General features: G+C 40.1%; 1 protein-coding gene across 1 annotated transcript; it reads left to right on the top strand.

The window, feature by feature from the left end:
* The first annotated feature begins 3,234 nt into the window (after window positions 1-3,234).
* LOC112665297 (olfactory receptor 2W3) lies at window positions 3,235-4,179 on the top strand. The gene has a single exon (XM_025454908.2). The coding sequence runs from the start codon at window positions 3,235-3,237 to the stop codon at window positions 4,177-4,179; it is 945 nt and encodes a 314-aa protein (XP_025310693.1).
* The last annotated feature ends 10,106 nt before the right edge of the window (window positions 4,180-14,285 follow it).

The following is a 14,285-nucleotide window of genomic DNA, read 5'->3' as shown; positions in this document are numbered from 1 at the left end:
TTTAGGTACCTGGTACATATAAGTAAAAAAATGGTGAGTAGATTTCTGGATTTAGGACCTCAGCTCATAAATCTGTACTTCTCTTTTGGTTTGCTTTAAAAAAGCCATATGAAATGAATCAAAGGAACAGAAAAAAAATGAGAATATCCTCTTTGTTGTTGGAAAGTTTATGGATTATGACACAAACACCCAGAAAAAAGCTATACATAAGCAAATGCATCACACCTATCATCTGCTATTGTGGCCCCACTTTTGAGTTTAAGACTCCTAAATCTTTAAGGTTAAAAATACTTGGAAAATAAATGATTATATGACCATCTGCCCTCCAGGAACTGAAAAATAGTACATTTTTTTTTGACTTGTGGGTTGAGTGTGGGCATTTTTGCAGTAGAATAGTGCACTTGGATGCAATGGTATTCCCAGTGTTTGACCAGCACCTACAAGGAGAAAGGTTTTATACCTCTTGGTACACTGTCAGCTCACACTCCCAAACAACTGCTTTACAAGGTAATAATTTCGTTTATACACAGGCTGCTCTTCTATCTCAAATTACATACAAAATCATGTCTAAAAAACAAAACCAAACCATCAGTCATTGGATTAATTTCCTGACCTTTACATGAGTCACCACCTATGTGTGTGGGGAGAGGTCAGGTCTTTCTAGTTTAGCACTTGATATTTTCAGTGTCTCTAGCTTTGAGCAATGAAGAGGAAATGCTTCCCCAAGGTAGGACAAACTTGAAATGAAACAGTATGCAATTAAATGTTTACTCTTTGAGCTACTACTCTAACCTTAACCCTAACTCTAAACCTAATCCTAACCCTAACCCTAACTGTAACCCTAACACTAACCCTCCTACTTTGTGTCCTTGTATGAATGATAAAATAGTGGATATTGCCCAATATCTTCTCTCACCAGGAGAGTAGTGACAAATTCACACAATGTATGGTAAAATTTGCTATGTGCAGGAACAGGTGCACAATTTGGTTAAGTATGAAGATATTCAGAATGGCTGTAAAGTGTACTTATGAAGTGCAACTCTATGTTGGGAGATTGTTAATGCTGAACTAGAGTGCTGAGAAAGATCTTTATATAGAGAAAATAAAACTGATTGGATTCTTTCCAAAGCTTGAATTTCTGGGAGGAAAATATTTGTCCCTTGCCTAGATCCATTCATAAAATGACTTTATTCCATACTCCCCATGAAAGACTGGTTTCTTCCATGGAGAGAAGCCTGTGCTAGCGCAGAGCTCAAGAACACACCTTCTGAGAGTCCCGGTGCAGGACAAGTAACTCTGGTCATTCCAAAGAGAAGAGGTAGCCTCTTGGTTAAGAGCTGGCAAGATAAGACATAAAAACATTAACTATGTCTTTCAATCATTGCAAATTTTCTAATGAGTCATTCTTACCTTCACATAGAAGTTGTGAAAATAATTCATGTATGACATGTACAATGTCAAGATAAATGTGTACTTTTAATTAATTATCTTTATCCTTCCGAAGATATTATTCCCATTTAATTCCTATCAGACGTTGATGGGTTTATTTCCCCATAGTTTCCAAGCTCTGTATATATATCGCATCTTTAAAAGCTTACCTACCTAAAAAGTAAATAGTTTTATATTTATATTTTATATCCTTAACCATCAATGAGAATGATTTTAATGTGTTTTTGAGATTTTAAATTTATTTATTCATGAGAGACACAGAAAGAGAAGCAGAGATGCAGACAGAGAAGCAGGCTCCCTGCGGGGAGCCTGATGCAAGATTCCATCCCAGGACCCAGGATCACAACCTGAGCTGAAGGTAGATGCTCAACCACTGAATCACCCAGGTGCACCCCCCTTTTTAAAGATTTTATGTATTTATTCATGAGAGACACAGAGAGAATGGCAGAGACATAGGCAAAGAGAGAAGCAGGCTCCCTGCGTGCTTCATAGCTTTTGGGACTTTTAACTTATTTTGTGAGCTCTATCTAAATCCCAGATAATCAGGAAAAAAAAAACAATACCAACTATCATTCTTTCTTATATAGCAGTTGTGTGTGATTTGAATTTATTTTTCTGAAAGGAGTGAAGTAGGGATCCACAGTATCCCCACTCAAATTTCTTTTCAATGATCATGTTTTAATTATATTTCCAAAGGATGTCTGGATGTACATTAAAGGCAGCTTCCTCTCACTAGACTTTTTCTTCTTCTCAGAATTTCCTTGCTTCATCTCCTGGGATTGTTTTCCCATTCCCTGTTCATATGACACATAACTTTTATGCAACACACATATAGACTTTTACATTTACCACTTTTCTTCCATATTAAAAAATTTCAAGATAAATCTGTAAGATAGATAAGACAGTTTTATTATTACCATTTTAGGTGAGAAAACTATGAAGAAAGTAAAGAAACTTCCCAAGATCTTAGAATTGTGTCTTGTTGACTAAGGGATATTGGAGCTGTAGCCCAAGATGCTTTACATCTATTTCTCTGCATTGATCTGTAAGATTTGTGGTTTCTGTCCTCAAACATGCTTTCCTTTTATTGTGACTTATTTCTGAAATTTAAATTTGATAGATGTTTCTGCACATGTATGTGAATTATCACATTAAAATTTTACTATCTAATCGATAATGTGATTTTTTTTCCTCAAACACTGAATAATGCTTTGGGAAAAAAAAAACTATCTTCTTTCTTATTTTTAAAGCTTTTATTTATTTGAGAGAGAGAGAGAGAGAAAGAGAGAGAGCATGGGGGGAAGGGAAGAGCATGATGGAGAATCAGACTTCCACTGGGCAGGGGGGATACCAGGACCTGGAGATGATGACTTGAACTGAAGGCACTTAACTGACTGAACTACCCAGATACTGAGCAGGAGCTTAGGACATTGGCTCTTCATAGGAATCAAAGGTTGGACCATAGCAGCATTTTCTCTCTGGTCATTGGAATTAGAATCAGTTCCAGCAGTAAAGATTGAGTATTCTACGTTCAATTTCCTGGGATCAAAATCAGCTCGGCTACTTTCTGGAATATGATCATTTGCTTAACACATATGTTTCAGTTTCCCCTTCTGTAAGTCAGGGATAGAAAGAATGCCAGCTCCATATCACTGTTGTTGGAGGTTAAATGACTAAATAAATGTAAAAAAAAAGCATGAAAGAATGTTTGAGTCATTGTAAGTGTTCTCTTATCACAGGTGCTACTATTATTAGTATCAATATTTCTCTTCAGGTACAGTAGAGATGGGTGGGACCAATGAGAGCACTCAGGGAAATTTCATCCTTCTGGGGTTTTCTGATCGCCCCTACCTGGAGAGGATCCTGTTTGTGGTCATTCTCATTGCATATCTCCTGACCCTTGTGGGCAACACCACCATCATCTTGGTGTCCCGGCTGGACCCCCACCTCCACACTCCCATGTACTTCTTTCTCACTCACCTATCGTTCCTGGACCTCGGTTTCACCACCAGCTCCATCCCTCAGTTGTTGTATAACCTGAATGGACATGACAAGACCATCAGCTACACAGGCTGTGCCATTCAGCTCTTCCTATTTCTGGGTTTGGGTGGTGTGGAGTGCCTACTCCTGGCTGTCATGGCATATGACCGGTTTGTTGCAGTCTGCAAACCCCTCCACTACATGGTGATCATGAATCCGCGCCTCTGCGTGGGCTTGGTGTCAGTGGCCTGGAGCTGTGGGGTGGCCAACTCCTTGGCCATGTCCCCAGTCACTCTGCACTTACCCCGCTGTGGGCATCGCAGTGTGGACCACTTCCTGTGTGAAGTGCCTGCCCTGATCCGGATGGCTTGTGTCAATACAGCTGCCATCGAGGGCACTATCTTTGTCCTGGCAGTGGGCATTGTGCTTTCCCCCCTGGTGTTCATTCTGGTGTCTTACAGCTATATTATGAGAGCTGTGTTACACATTCAGTCAGTATCAGGAAGACAGAAGGCCTTCAACACCTGTGGCTCCCATCTCACAGTGGTCTCTCTTTTCTATGGAAACATCATCTACATGTACATGCAACCAGGAAACAGCTCTTCCCAGGACCAGGGAAAGTTCCTCACTCTCTTCTACAACATTGTCACACCACTTCTGAACCCCCTGATCTACACCCTCAGAAACAAGGAAGTGAAGGTGGCTCTGCAGAGGCTCCTGCTGGGTAAAAGAGAGGTGGGGAAGTGTTGAGAGATAGATATCTCCATCTGGTTGTCACCTGCTCAGCAGCCAGTGATGGCATCTGGACCTGTTGGATCAGACCTGCTCTTAACTTGTCCTTTCAAACTTATATAGCTTTTCTTAGACATCTATAACTGTTTCAGTTCCAATAATATTTTAATGAGTGAACTGTACAACACATAGCATTCAAAACCCACCAAATGATCTATAATCCAGATCTGAAGATCACTGTGATGAGTAGTTACAAAGATTTTTCACAACTTACACAAGAGTGCCAAAGAGGAAACTACTTTCCTTACTCAGAATTTTGCCTTGGTTTTTGTTTGTTTTTAATTTGTTAACAAATTTTTGGGTCCTTCAGTCAGAATGATCATGGACTGATAATTTATCTGACAGCCATCAAACATGGGCTATTTTAACACATTGCACTTTTTTTTCAAATTCTCATCCAAAGCCTTTCATCAAGTCATGTTCTTTGTTTTCCTACCTTTTGTCCCCAATCTTTAGCATTATCCCAAAGTCTGGTTTAAATTGTAGATAAACCAAGAAGTATATAAATGACATAACGGACATTTTAGTCTTAATGGATCATTAAATTTTCAGATATGTTTTTTTTTCATTACTGAGAAAAACCTGTTTATCAAGTTAATGCTGTGAGTCAGGTGCTCTTAAACATCTAATCCTCTCTGCATTTGTCAAAGATCAGCATGATTTTCACTGTTTTCATTTTACCTATGTGGCACTTGATGCTTTACAATAAATCATTCTTTGCTCAAGAAGAAATGAACCAGAGATTTACGTCAAGTTTTGTCTGAGTTTCTACTGTTACATTAATTTTTAAAGAATGAAAATCCTTAAGCATTTAAGTAGTGTCAAAACCCTTTAGGTCTGCCTCAATTTCTTTCAGAAGTGTTCTATAGTTTTTAGGGTACAGATGCTTTACTGCTTTGGTTAGGTTTATTCCTAGGTATCTTATGCTTTTGGGTGCAATTGTAAATGGGATTGATTCCTTAATTTCTCTTTCTTCAGTCTCATTGTTAGTGTCTAGAAATGCCACTGATTTCTGGGCATTGATTTTGTATCCTGCCACGCTACTAAATTGCTGTATGAGTTCTAGCAATCTTGGGGTGGAGGCTTTTGGGTTTTCTATGTAGAGTATAATGTCATCGGTGAAGAGGGAGAGTTTGACTTCTTCTTTGCCAATTTGAATGCCTCTAATGTCTTCTTGTTGTGTGATTGCTGAGGCTAGGACACAAAGAGATGGAAAAATATTCCATGCTCATGGATTGGCAGAATTAATATTGTGAAAATGTCTATGTTACCCAGGACAATTTACACGTTTAATGCAATCTCTATCAAAATACCATGGACTTTCTTCAGAGAGTTAGAACAAATTATTTTAAGATTTCTGTGGAATCAGAAAAGACCCCGAATAGCCAGGGGAATTTTAAAATGAAAACCATATCTGGGGGCATCACAATGCCAGATTTCAGGTTGTACTACAAAGCTGTGGTCATCAAGACAGTGTGGTACTGGCAAAAAAACAGACACATAGATGAATGGAACAGAATACAGAACCCAGAAGTGGACCCTGAACTTTATGGTCAACTAATATTTGATAAAGGTGGAAAGACTATCGATTGGAAGAAAGACAGTCTCTTCAATAAATGGTGCTGGGAAAATAGGACATCTACATGGAGAAGAATGAAACTAGACCACTCTCTTTCACCATACACAAAGATAAACTCAAAATGGATGACAGATCTAAATATGAGACAAGATTCCATCAAAATCCTAGAGAAGAACACAGGCAACATCCTTTTTGAACTCGGCCACAGTAACTTCTTGCAAGATACATCCACGAAGGCAAAAGAAACAAAAGCAAAAATGACCTATTGGGACTTCATCAAGATAAGAAGCTTTTGCACAGCAAAGGATACAGTCAACAAAACTAAAAGACAACTTACAGAATGGGAGAAGATATTTGCAAATGACCTATCAGATAAAGGGCTAGTTTCCAAGATCTATAAAGAACTTATTAAACTCAACACCACAGAAACAGACAATCCAATCATGAAATGGGCAAAAGACATGAACAGAAATCTCACAGAGGAAGACATACCCATGGCCAGCACATGAGAAAATGCTCTGCATCACTTGCCATCAGGGAAATACAAATCAAAACCACAAGGAGATACCACCTCACACCAGTGAGAATGGGAAAAATTAGCAAGGCAGGAAACCACAAATGTTGGAGAGGAATCGGAGAAAGGGTAACCCTCTTACACTGTTGGTGGGAATGTGAACTGGTGCAGCCACTCTGGAAAACTGTGTGAAGGTTCCTCAAAGAGTTAAAAATAGACCTGCCCTACGACCCAGCAATTGCATTGTTGGGGATTTACCCCAAAGATACAGATGCAATGAAAGGCTGGGACACCTGCACCCCAATGTTTCTAGCAGCAATGTCCACAATAGCCAAACTGTGGAAGAAGCCTCGGTGTCCATCGAAAGATGAATGGATAAAGAAGATGTGGTTTATGTATACAATGGAATATTACTCAGCCATTAGAAATGACAAATACCCACCATTTGCTTCAACATGGATGGAACTGGAGGGTATTATGATGAATGAAGTAAGTCAGTCGGAGAAGGACAAACATTATATGTTCTCATTTATTTGGGGAATATAAATAATAGTGAAAGGGAATATAAGGGAAGGGAGAAGAAATGTGTGGGAAATATCAGAAAGGGAGAGGGAACATAAAGACTCCTAACTCTGGGAAACGAACTGGGGGTGGTGGTGGGGGGAGGAGGGCGGCGGGGTGAATGGGTGACGGGCACTGAGGGGGGCACTTGACAGGATGAGCGCTGGGTGTTATTCTGTAAGTTGGCAAATTGAACACGAGTAAAAAATTAATTTATTATTAAAAAAACATTTTCTATCTAAAAAAGTGTACATACTTACATAGCTATCTAATCCATGTCTTATGGCTTTTTTTTCATAGTACACACATGTAGGTAAAATACATACACATAATACAATATGGGCAAAGGGCGGACTACCCCAAATAGGCCAGTCTGGCATAAACATTAATCAAAACCCAGTAGATTCTGGAAAAGTTTTTTATCTCTCACCTCAACTACCTGCCTGTATTAGGAAGAGAGCTATTAAGAGAGATTCTTCTTTACTTAAACACGTATCTACATAATAGTGAAACATTTGATTTCCAAGCATCTCCTCTCCTTTATATTCTCAGACCCTATCCTTCTCCTTAGCTCTTAGGCTTCATATTGCCTCACTGCCTTTGGAATTTCTGTATCTGTGTGGATTTCCCTTATATCCACTATTAACTTGATTTTCTACTGTTAATCTGACTCATGTCAATTTGATTTTTAAGCTAAAAGGACCTTAAAGGGAGCAGTAATTCTTAGTCCTTGACAATATATATACAGACATATGTGTTATATCTGCATTTTTGCATACCTGCATGTGTTGTGTGTGTGTGTGTGCTTTTAAGATAGAATAGTTGCTTGGGAAGTATACTACAAGTAATGTATATATAATCTACCCCCATTGGGTGACAATAGTGGAAATAAAGTCATTCATATTGCTTCCTATGATTATTTTGGGGATTTTAGCATTCCCTCAAATAAGAAATATGCCATACTCTTTGGCTTATTTATTACATATTTTATACTCAATAACCATAAAACTTATGAATCAATGGAGTCCATATATGCTGATATCAAATTTTCCACTCCACATGGGCTCTTTTTTTAAAAGATTTTATTTATTCTTTATGAGAGACACACAGAGAGAGGCAGAGACACGGGCAGACAGAGAAGCAGACTCCCTGCAGAAAGTCTGATGTGGGAGTCGATCCTAGGACCCCAGATCAGGACCTGAGCCAACGGCAGATGCTCAACTGCTGAGGCACCCAGGCTTCCCCACATGGGTTCTTTATTTTTTTTTCCACATGGGTTCTTTAAATTCTACCTTTGTCACACCTATTTGTCCAGTTTCAAAAAATAAAGTTGTTTGTAATTCCACATTCCAAACATCTGATTATTGTAAGGTCCTCCTTCTCAATTCCATCCACCCTTCCCAATTGTTTATTCCAAATACTGCTGGAAGAAAATCAGTCTCTTCAATAAATGGTGCTGCGAAAATTGGACATCCACATGCAGAAGAATGAAACTAGACCACTCTCTTGCACCGTACACAAAGATAAACTCAAAATGGATGAAAGATTTTTTTTTGGATGAAAGATCTTAATGTGAGACAAGATTCCATCAAAATCCTAGAGGAAAACACAGGCAACACCCTTTTTGAACTCAGCCACAGTAACTTCTTGCAAGATTCATCCATGAAGGCAAGAGAAACAAAAGAAAAAATGAACTATTGGGACTTCATCAAGATAAGAAGCTTTTGAACAGCAAAAGATACAGTCAACAAAACTCAAAGACAACCTACAGAATGGGAGAAGATATTTGCAAATGACGTATCAGATAAAGGGCTAGTTTCCAAGATCTATAAAAAAAATCTCTTAAGAAAAAAAATCTCTCTTGAATCATTACAACTGTAACCTTCTTTTTGGCACTGATGTTTCTAACCTTGGCTCTTCTATTGTGATCAATGTCAAAGATCACATTTTCACAAAAGACACAGGCATCTGAAGAAGTAAATTGAGGCATGTACCAGGAAATCCTACTTAGTTGTGTTTTGCTCCACACCATCCTGCCAAAGGAGACTTCATAATCACTGGATTTGTTCTCACCTATCATACCAGTCAACAATATTTGTTTTCATTGTAATTATTGCCAAGGGGAACCACAACTATATCTTCCATCTACTGATGCACTCATTAATTGAAGAAAGATGTAAACACCTAAAATGTGCTTTTCTATTCTTTCAGAGACTAGAGTTATGAAGCCACTTTGATCGTTATAAACTAGTATGGTGATCTTTAAAAGGTATTCTTGATACAGGAGAGCTCGGTTCTTGCCTCACGGAGTCAAAAAATGAATCTTGTGGACACAGGAGAGAGAGAGTAAAGAGACAGAAGTTTATTAAGTAAAGATATAGAGAAAGCTCTCAAGAGTGAGAGGGCTGCCAACAGGGTTGCCACTGAGCTCTTGTATTGGCAGCCTTTTATTGAGAATTGACTGGGAAGCTCATAGCCTTGAGATTCTTGTGCTGTCTTGGTTTGAGTTAGGACTGGTGGTAACATCTTCAATGGCTCACTTCTTCTTTGGGGTCTAGTTATTCTATGTTGGTTACAGATGACCATCATAGAAAGACACCCTCCCTGCCCACACCTAGGCCAAGGTGGTCTGGCTTGCTCCACTATCTCTGGTTTCCTTATATCTCAGCATTTTAGGGATTTCTGTGAGCCTGCTTCCATGGCCCTTTACCTAGCCCTGCCTAGCCCTGTTTATCCCTAACTCATTCTTAAGTTTATATGATTGATTTTCTAACCTTTCTTGTGTTTCTATAAATCTTACACTCCTTTTGCAAAGGAGAAAAGAAAGCCTCTGTGTGCCACAGAACATGAATTAGACCTCTTGGATCACACTCAACCACTGAAACCTAAATAGCCATTGCTAAATCTACTCATAATCAGGAAATAGTAGAGACAAGTGTACCCCCTCACTGATTGACAACACCCATCCCTTTAAAACCCTCTGGCCTAGACAGAAACTACAAATGTGGCTTTGGGACAAGAGTCTACCTTTCCCAGTGGTGGCTGGCTCGGGGAAAAAGTTCATATTATTTTCAATCTCTTGAGTGACAAGTAGCCAAACTTGGGTTTAATAAGAGTTACAGCAGCAAATATAACTGCTAAGGTCCTTGCAATTGGATAATATTGGACACACACATACACACTCACACACATAGATATGCAATATAAATAAGCAAAATAATTACAGATGTGAAACTGCTAGATGAAAGAAACACAAGTGATACAGTTGGGGTCAGGTATCTCTGTGCAGGTTGCAAAATTTCAGGGGGTGCATTTTTTAAGTAAGCTCTATGCCCAACATGACTCCAAGATTAAGAGCTACTAGTTCTGCTGACTGAGCCAATGAGGTGCTTCAAGCTTGCAAATTTTGAGTATGATTTGAACATGTTGAGTCACAGTTCCTTTTGGAGACTCATTTATATAAAACAGTGTGAACTTCTATGTAGAGTCTATGACAGATATGCATCGGGAAATTGCTTTTTAGAATATTGGTTAAAACAATCTAGTTAATAAAACCAAAGGAAGAAGTATAGGAACAGCAAATACTGGTGTGGTCAGCTGAAGCAAAAGATTTCACAAAAGGCAAAAATATAAAATAACAAAATAAAATAAAATAATAAATTAAATTAAATTAAATTAAATTAAATTAAAAAGGCTGTACTAAAAAGGAGGTACATAAGGGCAAGATGGCAGAAGAGTAGGGTCCACAAGTCACCTGTCCCCAACAAATTACTACATAACCTTCAAATCATTCTGAAAATCTACAAATTCAGCCTGAGATTTAGAGACAACAGCTGGAATGCTACAGTGAGAAGAGTTTGCGCCTCTAAAAAGGCCAGGGGGGGGGGAGAAATAAAGAAACAAAAGGCCTCCAAGGGGGAGGGGCCCTGAGAGGAGCCGGGCTGAGACCAGGGCTAGTGTCCCCAGGACAGGAGAGCCCCGTCCCGGAGGAGCAGGAGCTGCACCGACCTTCCCGGGCGGAAAGGGGCTCGCAGGGAGTTAGAGCAGGACCCAGGAGGGCGGGGATGCCCTCGGGCTCCCGAGGACACTAACAGACACCTGCGCCCCGGGAGAGTGCGCCGAGCTCCCTAAGGGCTGCAGCGCGCACGGGGGACCCGGAGCAGCTCTGGGGGCTCGGGGGCGGCTCCGCGGAGGGGGCTGCGGGGCGGGAGCGCGAATCCAACAGCACAGGCCCCGGAGCACAGGGCGCCGGGACACAGCCCAGGATCCGGCCTCCCCCGGGACAGGCAGAGGCCGGGCGGGCTCAGGACAGCAAGGATGCTCCTGCCCCCAGCTGAGCAGATCAGCGGCCCGCCCCGGAGCCTCCAGGCCCTGCAGACAGAGAGCTCCGGAGCTACTGCGGGAGCTGACTCCAGGGCTCCAGAGCTGGCCCCGCCACTGAGGTTGTTCCTCCTGGGGCCTCACGGGATAAACATCCCCCACTGAGCCCTGCACCAGGCAGGGGGCAGAGCAGCTCCCCCAAGTGCTAACACCTGAAAATCAGCACAACAGGCCCCTCCCCCAGACGACTAGCTAGATAGACAGGGGAAAAACAAATTATTGATGAAGCAGCACTGGAAAGTTCCAGGGGAAGTGAAGGGACTTACAGTATACAGAATCAGAGGATACTCCCGAGTGGTTTTTTTTTTTTTTTTTTTTTTTTTTTTTGCTTTTTGATTTCTGTTTGCTTCCCCACCCCTTTTTTTCTTTCTTTCTTTTTCTTTCTCTTTTTCTTCTCTTTTTTTCTTCCTTTTTTCTTTTTTCTTTTTCTTTGTTTTTCCTTCCTTCTCTCCTATCTTTTTCTCCTTTTCCCAATACAACTTGTTTTCAGCCACTCTGCACTGAGCAAAATGACTAGAAGGAAAACCTAACCTCAGAAGAAAGAATCAGAAACAGTCCTCTCTACCACAGGGTTACAAAATTTGGATTACAATTCAATGTCAGAAAGCCAATTCAGAAGCACTATTATAAAGCTACTGGTGGCTCTAGAAAAAAGCATAAAGGACTCAAGAGACTTCATGACTGCAGAATTTAGATCTAATCAGGCAGAAATTAAAAACCAATTGAATGAGATACAATCCAAACTAGAAGTCCTAACGAAGAGGGTTAATGAGGTGGAAGAACGAGTGAGTAACATAGAAGACAAGTTGATGGCAAAGAGGGAAACTGAGGAAGAAAGAGACAAACAATTAAAAGATCATGAGGATAGATTAAGGGAAATAAATGACAGCCTGAGGAAGAAAAACCTATGTTAAACTGGGGTTGCCGAGGGTGCCAAAAGGGACAGAGGTCCAGAAAATGTATTTGAACAAGTCATAGCTGAAAACTTTCCTAATCTGGGAAGGGAAACAGGCATTCAGATCCAGGAGATAGAGAGATTCCCCCCCCTAAAATCAATAAAAACCGTTCAACACCTCAACATTGAATAGTGAAGCTTGCAAATTCCAAAGATAAAGAGAAGATCCTTAAAGCAGCAAGAGACAAGAAATCCCTGAATTTTATGGGGAGAAGTATTAGGGTAACACCAGACTTCTCCACAGAGACCTAGCAGGCCAGAAAGGGCTGGCAGGATATATTCAGGGTCCTAAATGAATAGAAGATGTAACCAAAAATACTTTATCCAGCAAGTCTCTCATTCAGAATGGAAGGAGAGATAAAGAGCTTCCAAGACAGGCAGGAACTGAAAAGAATATGTGACCTCCAAACCAGTTCTACACAAAATTTTAAGGGGGACTCTCAAAATTCCCCTTTAAGAAGAAGTCCAAAGGAACAATCCACAGGGACTGAATAGATATCATGATGACACTAAACTCATATCTTTCAATAGTAACTCTAAACGTGAATGAGCTTAATGACCCATCAAACGGTGCAGGGCGTCAGACTGGATAAAAAAGAAGGACCCACCTATTTGCTGTCTACAAGAGACTCATTTTAGACAGAAGGGACACCTACAGCCTGAAAATAAAAGGTTGGAGAACCATTTACCATTCGAATGGTCCTCAAAAGAAAGCAGGGGTAGCCATCCTTATATCAGATAAACTAAAACTTACCCCAAAGACTGTAGTGAGAGATGAAGAGGGACACTATATCATACTTAATGGATCTATCCAACAAGAGGACTTCACAATCCTCAATATATGTGCCCCGAATGGGGAAGCTGCCAAATATATCAATTAACAACCAAAGTTAAGACATACTTAGATAATAATACACTTACACTTGGTGACTTCAATCTAGCGCTTTCTACACTCGATAGGTCTTCTAAATTTTTTTTTTATTATTTATTTACGATAGTCAGAGAGAGAGAGACAGAGACACAGGCAGAGGGAGAAGCAGGCTCCATGCACCGGGAGCCCAACATGGGATTCGATCCCAGGTCTCCAGGATCGCGCCCTGAGCCAAAGGCAGGCACCAAACCACTGCGCCACCTACGGACCCCCTCAAGAGGTGTTCTAAACAAAACATTTGCAAGGAAACGAGAGCTTTAAATGATACATTGGACCAGATGGATTTCACAGATATCTACAGAACTTTACATCCAAACTCAACTGAATACACATTCTTCTCAAGTGCTCATGGAACTTTCTCCAGTATAGACCACATACTGGGTCACAAATCAGGTCTTAACTGATACCAAAAGATTGGGATTGTCCCCTGCATATTCTCAGACCATAATGCCTTGAAATTAGAGCTAAATCACAACAAGAAATTTGGAAGGACTTAAAACACATGGAGGTTAAGGACCATCCTGCTAAAAGATAAAAGGGTCAGGGTCAACCAGGAAATTAAGGAAGAAATAAAAAGATTCATGGAAACTAATAAGAATGAAGATACAATCGTTCAAAATCTTTGGGATACAGCAAAAGCAGTGCTGAGGGGTAAATACACCGCAATACAAGCATCCATCCAAAAGTGGAAAGAACTCAAATACAAAAGCTAACCTTACACCTAAAGGAGCTATCGAAAAAACAGCAACTAGATCCTACACCCAGCAGAAGAAGAGAGTTAATAAAAATTCAAGCAGAACTCAACTAAATCGAGACCAGAAGAACCGTGGAACAGATCAACAAAACCAGGAGTTGGTTCTTTGAAAGAATTAATAAGTTAGATAAACCATTAGCCAGCCTTATTAAAAAGAAGAGAGAGAAGACTCAAATTAATAAAATCATGAATGACAAAAGAGAGACTACCAACACCAAGGAAATACAAACAATTTTTTTTAAATACAAACAATTTTAAAAACATATTATGAACAGCTATACGCCAATAAATTAGGCAATCTAGAAGAAACGGATGCATTTCTGGAAAGCCACAATTACCAAAACTAGATCAGTAAGAAATAGAAAACCTGAACAGGCCATTAACCAGGGA

The sequence above is a fragment of the Canis lupus genome, chromosome 14, assembly GCF_003254725.2.
Source record: "Canis lupus dingo isolate Sandy chromosome 14, ASM325472v2, whole genome shotgun sequence".
Lineage (NCBI taxonomy): Eukaryota > Metazoa > Chordata > Mammalia > Carnivora > Canidae > Canis > Canis lupus.
This window is presented reverse-complemented; position numbering and strand designations above follow the sequence as displayed.